Genomic DNA, 14117 nt, shown 5'->3' with positions numbered 1-14117 from the left:
TCGAAAGTGAAGGTTGAAGGCAAGGGAACGATCCGTTACTTGCAGAAGGATGGGTTGATTGGATCAATTCAAGATGTTTATTATGTACCAAATATTAAGACCAACATCTTGAGTTTGGGACAACTTACAGAAAAAGGTTATTCGATACTTATGAAAGAACAGATACTGCATTTGAAGGACAAGCTGGGACATCTGATTGCTCGTGTCGAAATGGAGAGAAATCGAATGTACAAATTGAATCTGATAAACGTTCGAGAAAAATGTTTACAAGTAAATGTTGAAGACAAAGCGTCACTATGGCATCTGCGCTTTGGTCATCTACATCATGCTGGTTTAAAAAGGTTGGCGAAAAAGAACATGGTGCATGGACTACCAGATATGGATTATGAAGGAAAGTTTTGTGAAGAATGTGTGCTTAGCAAACAAACAAGAACTTCATTTCAAAAGAAGGCAGAATATCAAGCTAAGCATATCCTTGATTTGATTCACACCGACATATGTGGGCCAATCACGCCTGAATCTTTCAGTAGCAAAAGATACTTTATTTCCTTTATCGACGGTTACTCACGGAAGACATGGGTTTATTTCTTGAAAGAAAAGTCTGAAGCATTCGAGGTGTTCAAAAGGTTCAAAGTAATGGTGGAGAAGTAAACCGACAGACACATTAAAGCAGTTCGATCTGATAGAGGTGGTGAGTATACTTCGACAGTCTTTATGAAGTATTATGAAGAGCAGGGTATAAGGAGATTTCTAACTGCAGCATACTCACCTCAACAAAATGGGGTGGCTGAAAGGAAGAATTGAACAGTCCTTAACATGGTTCATTCAATGCTTAAAAGCAAGAACATGCCAAAGGAATTTTGGGCAGAAGCTGTACAATGTGCCATTTATGTTCAGAATCGATGTCCACATTCGAAGTTAGAAGATCAAACACCACAAGAAGCGTGGAGCGGACAGAAGCCAACAGTTTCTCATCTCAAAGTATTTGGAAGTGTGGCTTATGCACACGTACCAGATCAACGAAGAATGAAACTTGAAGACAAAAGTCAGAAATACATACTCATTGGGTATGATGAGAAAACAAAAGGGTACAAGCTATTTGATCCCATAAGAAAGAAGGTGATAGTGAGTAGAGACGTTCAAATAAACGAAGCAAGTAAGTGGGACTGGAACAGTTCGACAGAAGCTATCGTCGAAGTTGAAGAATCATTTGTCGCTGTACCACCAAACATTTCAACAAAACTTGAAGATTCTGACAATGAAGATGAACCTACACAACCCAGAATGCGAAGTTTGCAAGATCTGTATGATTCGACAAGTGAAGTGCACCTTGTATGTCTCTTGGCAGATGCTGAAAACATCAGTTTTGAAGAAGCAGTACGAGACAAGAAGTGGAAAAGTGCCATGGACGAAGAGATGAGGGCGATTATCCACAACAACACTTGGGAGCTAGTTGAATTTCCAAAAGGTAGTCAACCCATTGGTGTAAAGTGGGTATTCAAGAAAAAGATGAACGCTCAAGGAGAAATAGAATGATACAAAGCGAGACTTATTGCGAAGGGATACAAACAGAAAGTAGGAGTTGATTATGACGAGGTATTTGCACCTGTTGCAAGAATGGAGACAATTCGATTACTCATATCTCAAGTTGCTCAATTCAAATGGCCAATATTTCAAATGGATGTCAAAACAGCTTTTCTGAATGGTGTACTCGAAGAAGAAGTCTATGTTGAACAACCGCTCGGGTACATGAAAGCTGGAGAAGAGAAGAAGATACTGAAATTGAAGAAAGCGCTATATGGGCTGAAGCAAGCACCGCGGGCATGGAACACACGTATCGACACATATTTCAAGGAGAGCGGGTTCGAGCAATGTCCATACGAACATGCCCTCTATGTGAAGAAAAATGGAAGGAATGTATTACTTGTTGCTCTCTATGTCGATGATCTTATTTTTCTGGGCAGTAATGACCAGATGATAGAAGAATTCAAAAGCACAATGACACGTGAATTCGAGATGACAGACTTAGGCCTGATGAGATTCTTTCTTGGTCTGGAGGTTCGACAAGAAGAAACAGGAATCTTCATCTCACAAGAAAAATATGCAAAAGAAATCTTGAAAAGATATAAGATGGAAAGTTGTAATCCGGCTTCGACGCCAATGGAACCAGGAACAAAGTTGTCGAAATTTGATGGAGGAGAACGTGTCGAAGCAGGAAAATATCGAAGTTTGGTAGGAAGTCTTCGCTATCTCACATGTACAAGACCAGATATCTCATTAAGTGTAGGCATTGTAAGTCGATTCATGGAGGAGCCAGTTTACACACATTGGAAAGCATTGAAGCGAATTCTGAGGTACATCCAAGGAACAGTGTTACTTGGGATGTTCTACTCGAATTCAAACAAATACAAGTTGGTTGGTTACTCTGACAGTGATTGGTGTGGAGACATAGACGATCGAAAAAGCACTTCTGGATATGTGTTCTTCATGGGAAATACTGCATTCACTTGGCTTTCTAAAAAGCAGCCAATAGTAACACTTTCGACATGTGAAGCAGAATATGTAGCAGCATCCTGGTGCGTTTGTCATGCAATATGGCTCAGAAGATTGATGAGTAAAATGGAGCTAGAACAGAAAGGTGCAACAATAATACAAGTTGACAACAGGTCAACAATTGAGTTAGCAAAGAATCCAGTAAACCATGAAAGGAGCAAACACATTGACGTTCGCTTCCACTTCATTCGAGAACACGTGAAGGAAGGAAATGTCGAATTGAAGCATGTAGCAAGTAAGGACCAAGCAGCAAACATTTTCACAAAACCACTATCAAAAGAAATCTTCGACAGAGGCAAGAAATTGATAGGCATGATGAATAGAAGAAACATTTAAGTTTACAGAGGAGTTTTATTGAATAAACTTTAATGTTATAGTTAATAGGTTTTATTAATAAGTTAATGGAGAGATTTGGAAGGTCAAGAGACAGTGGCCAAATTAATAGTATTTACTAATTATTATGTTTCCTAGAATAACTGAAGTTTCTGAGTTTGTATAAAGACCAAGAAAGTACTCTAATGAAAAACAGAAGTTACAAAAAACTCGCTTTCTTTTGTCATTTTAAATGAATTATTTCTTGTGTTTTTGAGAAAAATATTTTCCGTCCAAACCTTTGTTCGAACATTTGAACTTGTACTTGAATGGATCTTGAATATGAAGGAAGGAATCTTGATTTCTTTGACTTGACTCCGAATTGCAAAGCTTTGTCTTGAATCCATACCAAATGACCAAATCCATGAAGACATTAACCAATCACACTTGCTTTCCCTACCCAGATCCAATGTCATGAAGTAGTCCATATGATCCACAAATGTCACAGACCAAAATTAAAGTTCCAAAGCTTTGAGCTCATGAGAAATGATCAACACCAGCCAATTGTGGCACTACGATACCATATGCTTGATTCTCAAGAATATCATAAAAGAAATTTGTCAAACACTTGTGTCATGAACAACAACCTTTGAATCCATGATGCTTGTTAAACAAATGCAATTGTAAATGCACTACAAGAAAAACTCCCCCCTGCCACATGATTATCACGTGGCAAAGGTGAAAATCACTTCACTAGTCAAAAATAGCGACGTGTTGATTCACGTCGCTGGAACGCGTGTGGCAACTTTTTGTGACGTGATAAACACGTCGCTAATTTGCCAAAGGCAAATCACGTCGCAACATTGTGAATTAACTTGCTTCTGCGCTTAAACTTTGCCACGTGATATTCATGACACAACTTTGCCACATGAATATCACGTCACAACATTTGAAAATGGATGGTATGTTGCCACATGAAAATCACGTGGCAAATTACCCACGTGATTTACACTTCACAACTTAAAAACAAAATTAAAATAAAAGATAAAATATATTGTTATTATTAAATTATATTATTAATAAAAGATAAAATAATTAATAAATAATAAAATATAGAATAATTAATAATTAAGTGAAATATTTTTAAATTAAAATTACACATATGAAAATGTATTATAAAAATAGCAAAGTAATTATTTATACAAAAATTAATATTTAAAACTAAATAAATATTACACATCAAATTCGTCGTCATCTTCATCGTCTTCAGTTGTTCTTTGATTTTGATTTCTACTCATGGACTGCATAAATTGTCTCATTTGCTCCTCCATATCGTGTTGTCTTTTTTTCATTTCCTCTAATTCGGCCTTTAACGCCGCCTCACGCTCCGCCGTCTCTCGTCTAGCCTCTGTTAGAGCCAGTTGCCTCACCGTTTCAATCATTTCAGGTGTCAATTGTGTTGGACGGGACGTTCCTTCCCCACTTGCAACTCTATCAAATAAAGTTCTATCTCCGGTTCTGTAGTTGCCAGCCAAAGGACCAACACCAAAAAAACACCCATTACGTCCCTTCCCTCCAGTGACTAAGCTCCAAATATACATATCCACGCGTGGATCAAGCGGATTAGAACCAACAGGTGTATATTGAGGATTTTCAACTAGAAATTGTGTGAGCAATCTTTGATACTCCTCCTACACATACAACAAATAAAATAATTAGATACAGTTGTGACATGAAAAGAATCCCACATATATTGTTGCCACATGAAATTCATGCCACAAACATTATTACCACGTGAAATTCACGCCACAAAATTGATAGAATTTTAACAAAAAAAAATAAAATAGAAACAACTTACTATAGTTCTTCTCGACCGATCATCAACCAAATCCCCCGTTTTTTTTGTACGGGTCTTCACAAACAACTCATTAAGTCGGGGGGGTCTTCCTTGTGCCTTAGTCTGATTAATATAAATAAATTTAATTAAACACATAATAAATCAAAATATAATTTTAAACCGTAGTTATAATTTTTACCATCCGTTTTGCATGTTCTCCAATGCTTATACTTCCTGTAGCATTAAGGCAACCCCCCCTTTCGGATGCTCTCATGTCTTTTGCTTTTTGAGATTTAGCTTTAAAATTATCGGTAGCCCAATAGGCAAGAAGTTCGTCAAATACTTCCTTGCCTATCCAGTTGGGACGAATATTTCGTTCTTCCCAATCAAGTCTGACACGCCTAAGCATGTCAGAAAGTCGGACAGATGTTCTTCCCCGATAATTTTTTCTAATCATATATTCATCCATTACATTCCACGTACACTTTTCCTACAATGTTGTATGACATTCAAAAAAATTGTTAGATAAGTGTTAGATAATATATTACAATAAAATAACTAATTAAAATAACAACAATAAAATTTATTTTACCTTAAATTTATCAAACCATTCATCTTTCTCATCCTTGGAAAGTTCTTTGAATGACTTCCAAGCTTTTTTATACATTTGTTGAATCACATGTTTTACACACTGTGCAGCTGGCCTACTCGGAGAGAAACTAAACAACAATTTGAATAAGTGTTAATTATAAACATGGAAACATGGAAACATGTATACTAAATAAAATTTATAAATTAGATACTTACGATTTTCCACATGGCTCAATAAAATATCTGCCATCAATCATCTCATACTCTGTGGGATTTGCAGTTGGTTGCTCTAAAACATGGTCATCCCGCTGCTCCTGGTCATCCTGCTCCTCCTGCTCCTCAGGCACGGGTATATCTGTGGCACGTGGTGGGTGTGGGATGCGAGATCCCCCATGATGCGTGGATGATGAGGGCATGTGTGTGGTAGGTGGGGTGTGGGACCTCGAAAGCGTGGATGATGATGGTGTGTTTGTGGGATGCTGGGACGACAGAGGTACCTGTGTGGGATCTGGAAAGATCCCAGACTGCATGAAGGGTGGGGGTACCTGTGAGGGATGAGGAAAACTAGATCCCCCAGTCTGATGGTATGATGAAGTCCCAGATGGGCTAATAAAGGATGGGTTCCCAGATGGGCTAATAAATGATGGGTTCCCAGATGGGCTAATAAAGGATGGGTTCCCAAGTTGGGCCATAGGATAACCATGGGATGATAGTAGCGAGAGAAAAGGCTGTGAACCCATGGTCATGGGATCTACCTGAGTCTGTGGGGGAGGATACCCCATAGATGACTGCAGTGGCATAAAATGTTGAGAGGTCGTAGACATGGGCTCTACCTGACTCTATGGGGGAGGACATACGGCCGACTGAGGAGCCTCACATACCCTTATCCTCGGGCGCTGCTGACCCTTACCCTTATCGGTTCGGGGCGGCATTTTATCTACAATTAATAAACACATGTAATACATCCTACATTAAGTAACATTACACAGTACATTAAGTAACAATACACAGTACATTAAGTAACAATACATCATACTATCTATTCAAAGTCTTCATCTGTTCTGATACTATCCTCGGATACAAACTCTTCACATTCTTCATCCACATCATTTTCTGTCAACAATGTGGATGCATCAACTTGATGGCCCTCAACCACTGTATCACACAAACTTGTAATTTGTTCAACTTCAATCACATCATTAACTTGAGAAGTTTCATCATCTTGGTAAGCGACATCTTCGACTACTACATCATCGGCTTCGATATGACCCAATGGTTTTGTTTTGATTACAACACACCATCCTCGTTTACGTGGCTGAGTTGAAGGATAAGGAACATAATAAACTTGCCTAACAATATGTGACATTATAAAAGGGTCATACTCTTTGTACCTTCGATCCATACGAATCTCAACTGTGTTATATTTCTTATCTATTTTTGTGCCTCTAGCAGATATATCATACCAATCACAATAGAACAAGACAACTTTATTTTCGCAGTCCAAGTAATTGTATACCAACTCGTAAATATGTGTTATTGTGCCATAGAAGTCGTCTTCACCACCATCTGTAACTCCTTTCACGAACACACCACTGGTATGATCGGCAGATAAAACATGGACTTCACTGCCACATGTTTTTGCTTACGGTTAATGGCTTTACTGCGAACTTTGTATCTCGGACTCTTACAAAACTTACATTCCTCCAACGATCCATCATTAGTACCAAACTCATTATCGTAAAACAACATGCAACCATTAGTGCAACAGTCAATCTTTCTTACCTCTAAACCCAATTTCGACACCAACCTCTTTGCATCATAAAAACTTGTGGGAAGGTTGTCTTTCGTAGGAGTTGCGTCCAACATCATTTTTGCAAAGAATTCCAAACACTGGTCAGGAACATTCCAATTGGACTTGGCGGCCAATAATCTCACACACATCGATAATTTTGAGTCTGACGACCCTTCAAACAACGGCGTATTCATTTCTTGCAACAATTGATAAAATTTTTGAGCTTCCTCATTCGGCAACTCTTCCTGATCGAAGTCTTGAGGTTCATCATAGGTCACGTTAACCCCAAAAGCATCGCCAACCATGTCACTGATCAAACTAAATTCTTCTCGGTGTTCCATATGTGATCGACTGCTAGAAGCATGTGTAGTCGTAGTCCTTTGTACATTACTCGGCAACTGTTCTCCATTATATGTCCAAACCCAGTAATTTTTAATGAAACCCCTTCTCTTCAAATGACGTTCTACTTCCTCCGGGTCACTAATTATAGGTCTACATTCACATTTTAGACAAGGACATCTTACTCCTCCTTCGCTTAGACAACATTCTTGAGCGAAAGCCCATGTGATAAACCCTTTAACTCCTTCCTCAAAGTTCGGTTTAAGTCCACGTCTTCCTGGATACGTTCTATCGTACATCCAACTACGATAGTAATGAAAATATTCCATACTGCACATTTACAAAATCGTTACTATTTTAATTTCAAAAGTGATATTCCTCTATCGTCCAATTTAAAAATCGTTCTATCGTACATCCAACTAATTATTACGTACAATTTAAAAAAAATATATTATACTATTAATAAATATATAATATAACTATTACATACTTTATTGTTTAAACTAAACATATATTTATAAAACATATACCCTAATATGTGTTATTTAAAAAAAAAACATTTTAGACATATACCCTAATATATATGAAATTAATGTTTTGTTTTTTTATACATTATTTTAAACATAATATTAATAATACAACTTCTATTTATTTAGTTATCTAAATAATATATATACACACTTATCAATTTTTACTCAAAACACTAATCTATTATATTTTTTAAACTAACCATATTATCTAAATAATAATACAACTTCTATTTTTAGACATGATTCATATTACTTTTTCTAATAAACAAAATATTTCGTTTTTTTTTATAAATATTATTCTGTTTTAATATTTTGTTTAAAAAAAATTATATATTATATTTCTAAAAAATATAATGTGCACATATATAAAGGCATTAAATAGTTTCTAAACAAAGTAATATCAAAGTTTTAATATTTCCAAGCTTGACATGATTTTCTTTTGAAATTTATAATTTCTCTAGAAATAATTAAAAATGATTTTATAAATAGGGTATTAATAGAGAGGATAGTATTGGTATTAATAGTATATTATATAAAATCTATTTCTAAACTATAAAAATTTAATACATAAAATATTCTGTTTTTTTTGTATAATACATTAAATATATAATACATTAAATATTTTGTTTTTTTAAAACTATTATATATTATATTTCTAAACAAATTCTAAACAAATTCTGTTTTAATAATACATTAGGGTATATGTTTTATAAACAAATTCTAAACAAATTCTAAATATATAATACATTAAATTTCTAAACAAATTCTATTTTAATACATAATGTGCACAAAAACAAAATCCAGTCCAAACAAATTCGGTTTTAATACATAATAAGTACAACACATAATCCAGTCCAAACTCAATACATTTAACTAATCTGAAAATAATTAAAAAAAAAATTAAATTTCACAATTTTGAATATACCTTGATGAAGACTTTGAATCTGTTTGCTCCAAATTCTTGAATGAATAATTCACTCTTAGCTATTTCTTAAAAAAAAAATAAAATAATTAAAATAAAATTCATATATATTAAACAGAAATGGGTTTAAGTTGAAATAATAAAAGTATTTACCTTTAAATTTCCAATTTCACAATGGATCTGAAGCTTGAAGGAGAGAAATGGGTTGAAGGGGAAAATGGGTCTGCAGGAGGTGGAAGGGAAGAGGAAACGAAGAAGAAGAAGAATGAAACGGTGAAAGGAAGAGGGAGAGAAGAGGGAAGGTAAAGGAAATGTTCCCACGTGGTAAACACGTCGCTATTTGCGACGTGATTTACACGCCACAAACCATTCAACGGTCATCTGTACCCACATGCTTGTCACGTCGCTATTTGCGACGTGATTTACACGCCACAAAGCCTTCAACGGTCATCTGTACCCACATCTACCCACGTGATCAGCACGTCACTAGTTGCGACGTGAATTACATTTCACAAAACATTATTTGAATTTTAAATTTAAAAGAGATATATTCAAGAGATATATCTTTTTAAAAACACTTGGAAAACTCATCTTTTAAATTAGAAAAATATCTATTGAAATGAGTACAAAATAAATTCATTATTTTAAGATTTAATCAGAATTTTCTAATTATTTCAACCTTGAAATAATATATATCTCTTTTATCAATAAATCTTGATAAATATTTCCTTTAAAAATGAACATCAATCATGTTACGATATATCTTTCTCTACACATCCTTTGATGCGAGAGTTAATAAAAATCACAAGATAAAAGCAGTCTATTACAAACATATAATATCAAATAAGATATATAATATATAGGCCGAATACATCCTACAATCCTTTAAGTTGTATGTTTGTACCCTATTAGTATTCTGTATTTTTTTGTAACGTTATCATTTTAATGAACTAATGTTAAATAAAAGTTGACGTATCCGACTAACACTATACATGTCTTGAAAAGTTATATTTTGTGTGTCTAGCGTCGTGTGTATCTTCATCCTCATTGTCTAGCGGGCTCTGGCGCCATTGTGCTTAGCCTCACTTCTTTTTCGTGGATATATATTTTTTTGTGACAGAGAGTAACGAGTAACTTACTAGTTCCTAATATGGATATGGATTTGTAAGAAAAAAACCACTAGTCATAACTTTCTTGTGATATTGTTTCTCTTGAAAGCAGGAAAAGGTATAGCTTACTCACACTCTTACTTTTTCACATTTTGACACGTCTTACTTGCTCACCACGTCACATAACCATTTCTTTTTCTTCTCTTTATTTCACTTCGCAATCACATTGGCATTTTGTTTTCAGCTTCTGGTGTGGTTGAGAATTTCTTGTACTGTTTTGGTAAGCTTATGGAGTTTGTGGCATTTGTTAAGTTGAGGATTATGTTTCCGTCTGTCTCTAGACCTTATAAATAGTATATATAATCATAAAGTATTGCAAAAAAAATGAATGCAAACCATTCTCTTTTCATGTCATTGTTATAGTTTTTTATTATAAGTAAATTGTGACTCCAAATCCAAGGTTAATATTACCATGTCTACTTGTGTTTTTTTTGTCCTTTGTGTATTCAATTTTACTAAGTATACTTTGTTAGGCCTATGGTCAACTACTTATTTAAATTAAATAAGAGCTCTACTTGTAACTTGTAAGCCACTAGCACTCTATTAAAATAAGCCCCCATTTTTCCTTACTTAAAGAACATCATGCTATTGGACAACTTTCATTTAACCATGTACGGGTGGCAAATGGGCATACCCGTTCTATTTAGATCTGTCCCGCAAAAGCCCGCAAAGAATAGGACGGGACGGTTATAGTTGAGGATGCAGACCTAAAACTTAGGTTCATCCCACAAAAAATGAGGGCGAAGCGGGGAAAGCCCGCGGACATTGGACTTTTTAAATCTAAAAATGCAAAAATTCATGGAAATGTTCGTGCCAGTAAAAGCCCACCAAGAAAACGGAACGGAGTGGAACGGACACATTAGAGGGTGAAGGCCTAAATCTTTGGTCCATCCCGCATTAAAGTGCGGACAAAACGGGCATGCCCAAATGGCCGGACCCGTTTTTCTACTCCCATAACCATGTCCTGGATGCTCAATCTTAAGTATAATGGGGTGTGTTAAAGAATTTCACATAAGAAAAGATACGGTCATAATGTATGTTTAAAAATGAGACAAATATCCTCTTACAAGTCGTTTTTATAGAGTTGAGTTAGCCCAATAGACATGTTCTACGGTGATATTAATGTTTATCCTAGATTTGTTGTTGAACTTTCTATATCGTTTACGTTTTAAGTTCATTGAGACATAAGTGTGGATGGGTGTGATGGAAATTTTATCTTCATTGAAGTCTACCTCTAATCATCTACACTTTTATTGTGTTGGATTTAAAGAAGTAGATTTAATCTCATGGAGCCTATGTTATTGGACTTCCGACATCATTAATGTTTCATGAAAGTGTGTTGGAAATTCTACTTACTCATCTAGTTGTGGTATTTGCGTGATCTTCTTTGAAGCCACCAACACAACCATTATGTTAAATTTAAAAAAGGTAAATTTAGTCTCATATTACTTTAAGATATAGATATGACATGTGTGTATATAAAACTTAGGCAACCCTTACATTCAAGAAAACAATTAAACAAGTTGGATTTCATGGCTTATACATAATACATTTTTTGTTGTCTTTTTTTTTCTAACTAATAATTGTCATATTCTCATGAAAAAGAAAACGATTCAAATCTCTATTTTATAGATGATGACACATGAAGAAAACCAAGTTGCTAACTAAAGATAAATATCTTAACACGCAAGTTGTACATCATTGATGAAAAATTCAACAACCATTTGATAAATATCAGAATACATCATTGAATATGTCGAAAATCCCACGTGGCAAAATCCAAAACCAATGATAAGGAACAATAAAATCAAGATACCATGTTCCATGTCTTGTTATAATCCCACAAAACACTAGAAAATTTCAACAGTTTGTACATTCCAAAGCTTCTTGTTGCAAAGGAATCTCCGTCTTGTTAGCTTTTAAATTCAAACTCAAAACACACAAGTTCTTCCCTGATCTTCAAGCACAGAAGAACAATGAGTAACCAGAAAACACTTCAAGAGTTTTTTGTGCAGGAAAAGCCACTTTTTTCAGTACCATCTTCACCTACATCAGGAAATGAAGAAATTCTCTCTACTGTTTCATACTGCACTTTTGTTTTCACTTTCACTGACCCTTCAGAATCTCCTGCACAAAGAGACTCTAAAAGACTTCAACTTTCAAGACTCATAGCTACGCTGAAAACCTCGAAAAAACCGGTCCATGAGAAAGTTGTAGGACCTTTAGTATCAATGATCAAAGCCAATCTTTTTAGGCCACTCCCTCCACCTACAAATCCTTCTGCTATATCAGAATTTCTCGACGAAGAAGATCCTATTTCCGTACTTTCGCCTTTATGGTCACATCTACAAATAGTTTACGAAATTCTTCTAAGGCTAGTTAATAGCACTGACACGAAAATACTTCGAAACCATATCGACCATTCGTTTCTCCTTAATCTTCTATCGCTTTTCCAATCCGAAGATCCAAGGGAACGCGAGAGTTTGAAAAACGTGTACCACAAGATATATTCTAAGCTGGTTTGCGACCGATCCGCGATGAGGAAATCGATGACAGATGTTTTGTTGAACTATGTTTTCGAGACAGAAAAACATTCTGGTATTGCAGATTTGCTTGAGATATGGGGAACTATAGTTAACGGCTTTACCGTGCCGCTCAAGGAAGAGCACAAGTTGTTCCTTATGAGAGTGTTGATTCCTTTACATAAGACGAAAGGGATGCAAGTGTATCATAGACAACTTGCCTATTGTATATCACAGTTTGTGCAGAAGGAACCTATGCTTGGAGGTGTTGTTGTTAGAGGAATTTTGAGGTATTGGCCTGTTACAAATTGTCAAAAGGAAATTCTGTTGATCGGAGAGTTGGAAGATTTGGTCGAGAATTTGGATCCCGATCAGTATCGTAAGTTGGCGTTGCCGATATGTACTCAGATTACAAAATGCATCAACAGTTGGAATTCTCAGGTAAAATCTCTTACTAGTTAGTAACTATAAAGTATTAATACAAATATCAGACACACATACGAGACACAGACACCAGACACAGACACAGACATGTAGACACTCTTAATAATATTAATACAAACACCAGACACGGACGCGTAGACGCAATTACCTGAGTTTGAAAACAGTGAATTTTGTTTATGATGCAAAAAAATGTGATATCAGGTAGCTGAGAGGGCACTGTATGTATGGAACAATGAACAGTTCTACAAGATGGCAACAACAGGAACAGTTGAAGTGCTTCCAGTGATAGTAGAAGGAGTGGAAAAGAATCTGAAGTTGCATTGGAGCAAGAGTGTAAGGCAGTTAACAGAAAGTGTGAAGGTGGTTGTGGAAGATATTGATCCAGAGTTATATGCAAAGGCTCAAATGGAGATGAAAGTTAAAGAATCAGTGGCACATCAAGAAGATATGAAGAGGAAAAAGAGATGGGAAAGGATTGAATTGGCTGCTTCTAAGAATCAGTTTGTTAATCCACAAAGATATATTTGTGTTTCTCACTGAAACATTTGTTTAATGTATATGAAACAAATATTTGCTGTCAATCCATAAATACTTACACAAGTGTTTATGTTGAACTATAAATTCAAATAAATTTCTTTATGGCATTGGTTTGAGAAACTTCATGATGCTCTCCCTCATCTAAGCTTTCAGGCAAGCAAAGTGATCCATGTTGAAGACTAATGTTTACCAAGGATTTTGCGCAGCATATAGCTTCTCTATGAATTATATTGTTGTTGGTATAAGACGCAATATTCTTTTTACCTTTTAGGCTTGTGAAGTAAAAGTTGGTCCTATTGCGAATGTCACTCACCATGTCAAAAGACATCACAAATGTATCATCATAAGTCTTTTTATTGCACAAAAATCACAGGGAGTGACATGTTGTTTCCCACGATACTTTCCATTCCTCCATTTTCCCATGGCCAAGATTATTGTATAAGCTTAAATGAATCCAATTATGTAAACATGCATCAAAAAATAAGTTTCAACAAGCATCTCTAACAAGAGAGGGACAAATATTTTTTGCAGCAACACAATTTCTCAATGCATGAAGCACACTTTCAATC

General features: G+C 35.4%; 3 protein-coding genes across 3 annotated transcripts; 2 read left to right on the top strand and 1 right to left on the bottom strand.

Annotated features, from left to right (window-relative positions):
• The first annotated feature begins 2130 nt into the window (after positions 1-2130).
• On the top strand, positions 2131-3008 carry LOC127096452 (secreted RxLR effector protein 161-like). The gene is made up of 2 exons (XM_051035018.1): positions 2131-2788; positions 2938-3008. The coding sequence occupies exons 1-2, from the start codon at positions 2131-2133 to the stop codon at positions 3006-3008; spliced, it is 729 nt and encodes a 242-aa protein (XP_050890975.1).
• A 1744-nt stretch (positions 3009-4752) lies between these two features.
• Positions 4753-5519, bottom strand: LOC127098665 (uncharacterized). The gene is made up of 2 exons (XM_051037320.1): positions 5295-5519; positions 4753-5192 (listed from the first exon to the last, which is right to left on the bottom strand). The coding sequence occupies exons 1-2, from the start codon at positions 5367-5369 to the stop codon at positions 4878-4880; spliced, it is 390 nt and encodes a 129-aa protein (XP_050893277.1). The 5' UTR covers positions 5370-5519; the 3' UTR covers positions 4753-4877.
• Positions 5520-11808: 6289 nt separating this feature from the next.
• LOC127097224 (serine/threonine protein phosphatase 2A 57 kDa regulatory subunit B' beta isoform) lies at positions 11809-13756 on the top strand. The gene is made up of 2 exons (XM_051035729.1): positions 11809-13008; positions 13213-13756. The coding sequence occupies exons 1-2, from the start codon at positions 12022-12024 to the stop codon at positions 13549-13551; spliced, it is 1326 nt and encodes a 441-aa protein (XP_050891686.1). The 5' UTR covers positions 11809-12021; the 3' UTR covers positions 13552-13756.
• The last annotated feature ends 361 nt before the right edge of the window (positions 13757-14117 follow it).

This window comes from Lathyrus oleraceus, chromosome 6, assembly GCF_024323335.1.
Source record: "Lathyrus oleraceus cultivar Zhongwan6 chromosome 6, CAAS_Psat_ZW6_1.0, whole genome shotgun sequence".
NCBI classification, from domain to species: domain Eukaryota; kingdom Viridiplantae; phylum Streptophyta; class Magnoliopsida; order Fabales; family Fabaceae; genus Lathyrus; species Lathyrus oleraceus.
This window is presented reverse-complemented; position numbering and strand designations above follow the sequence as displayed.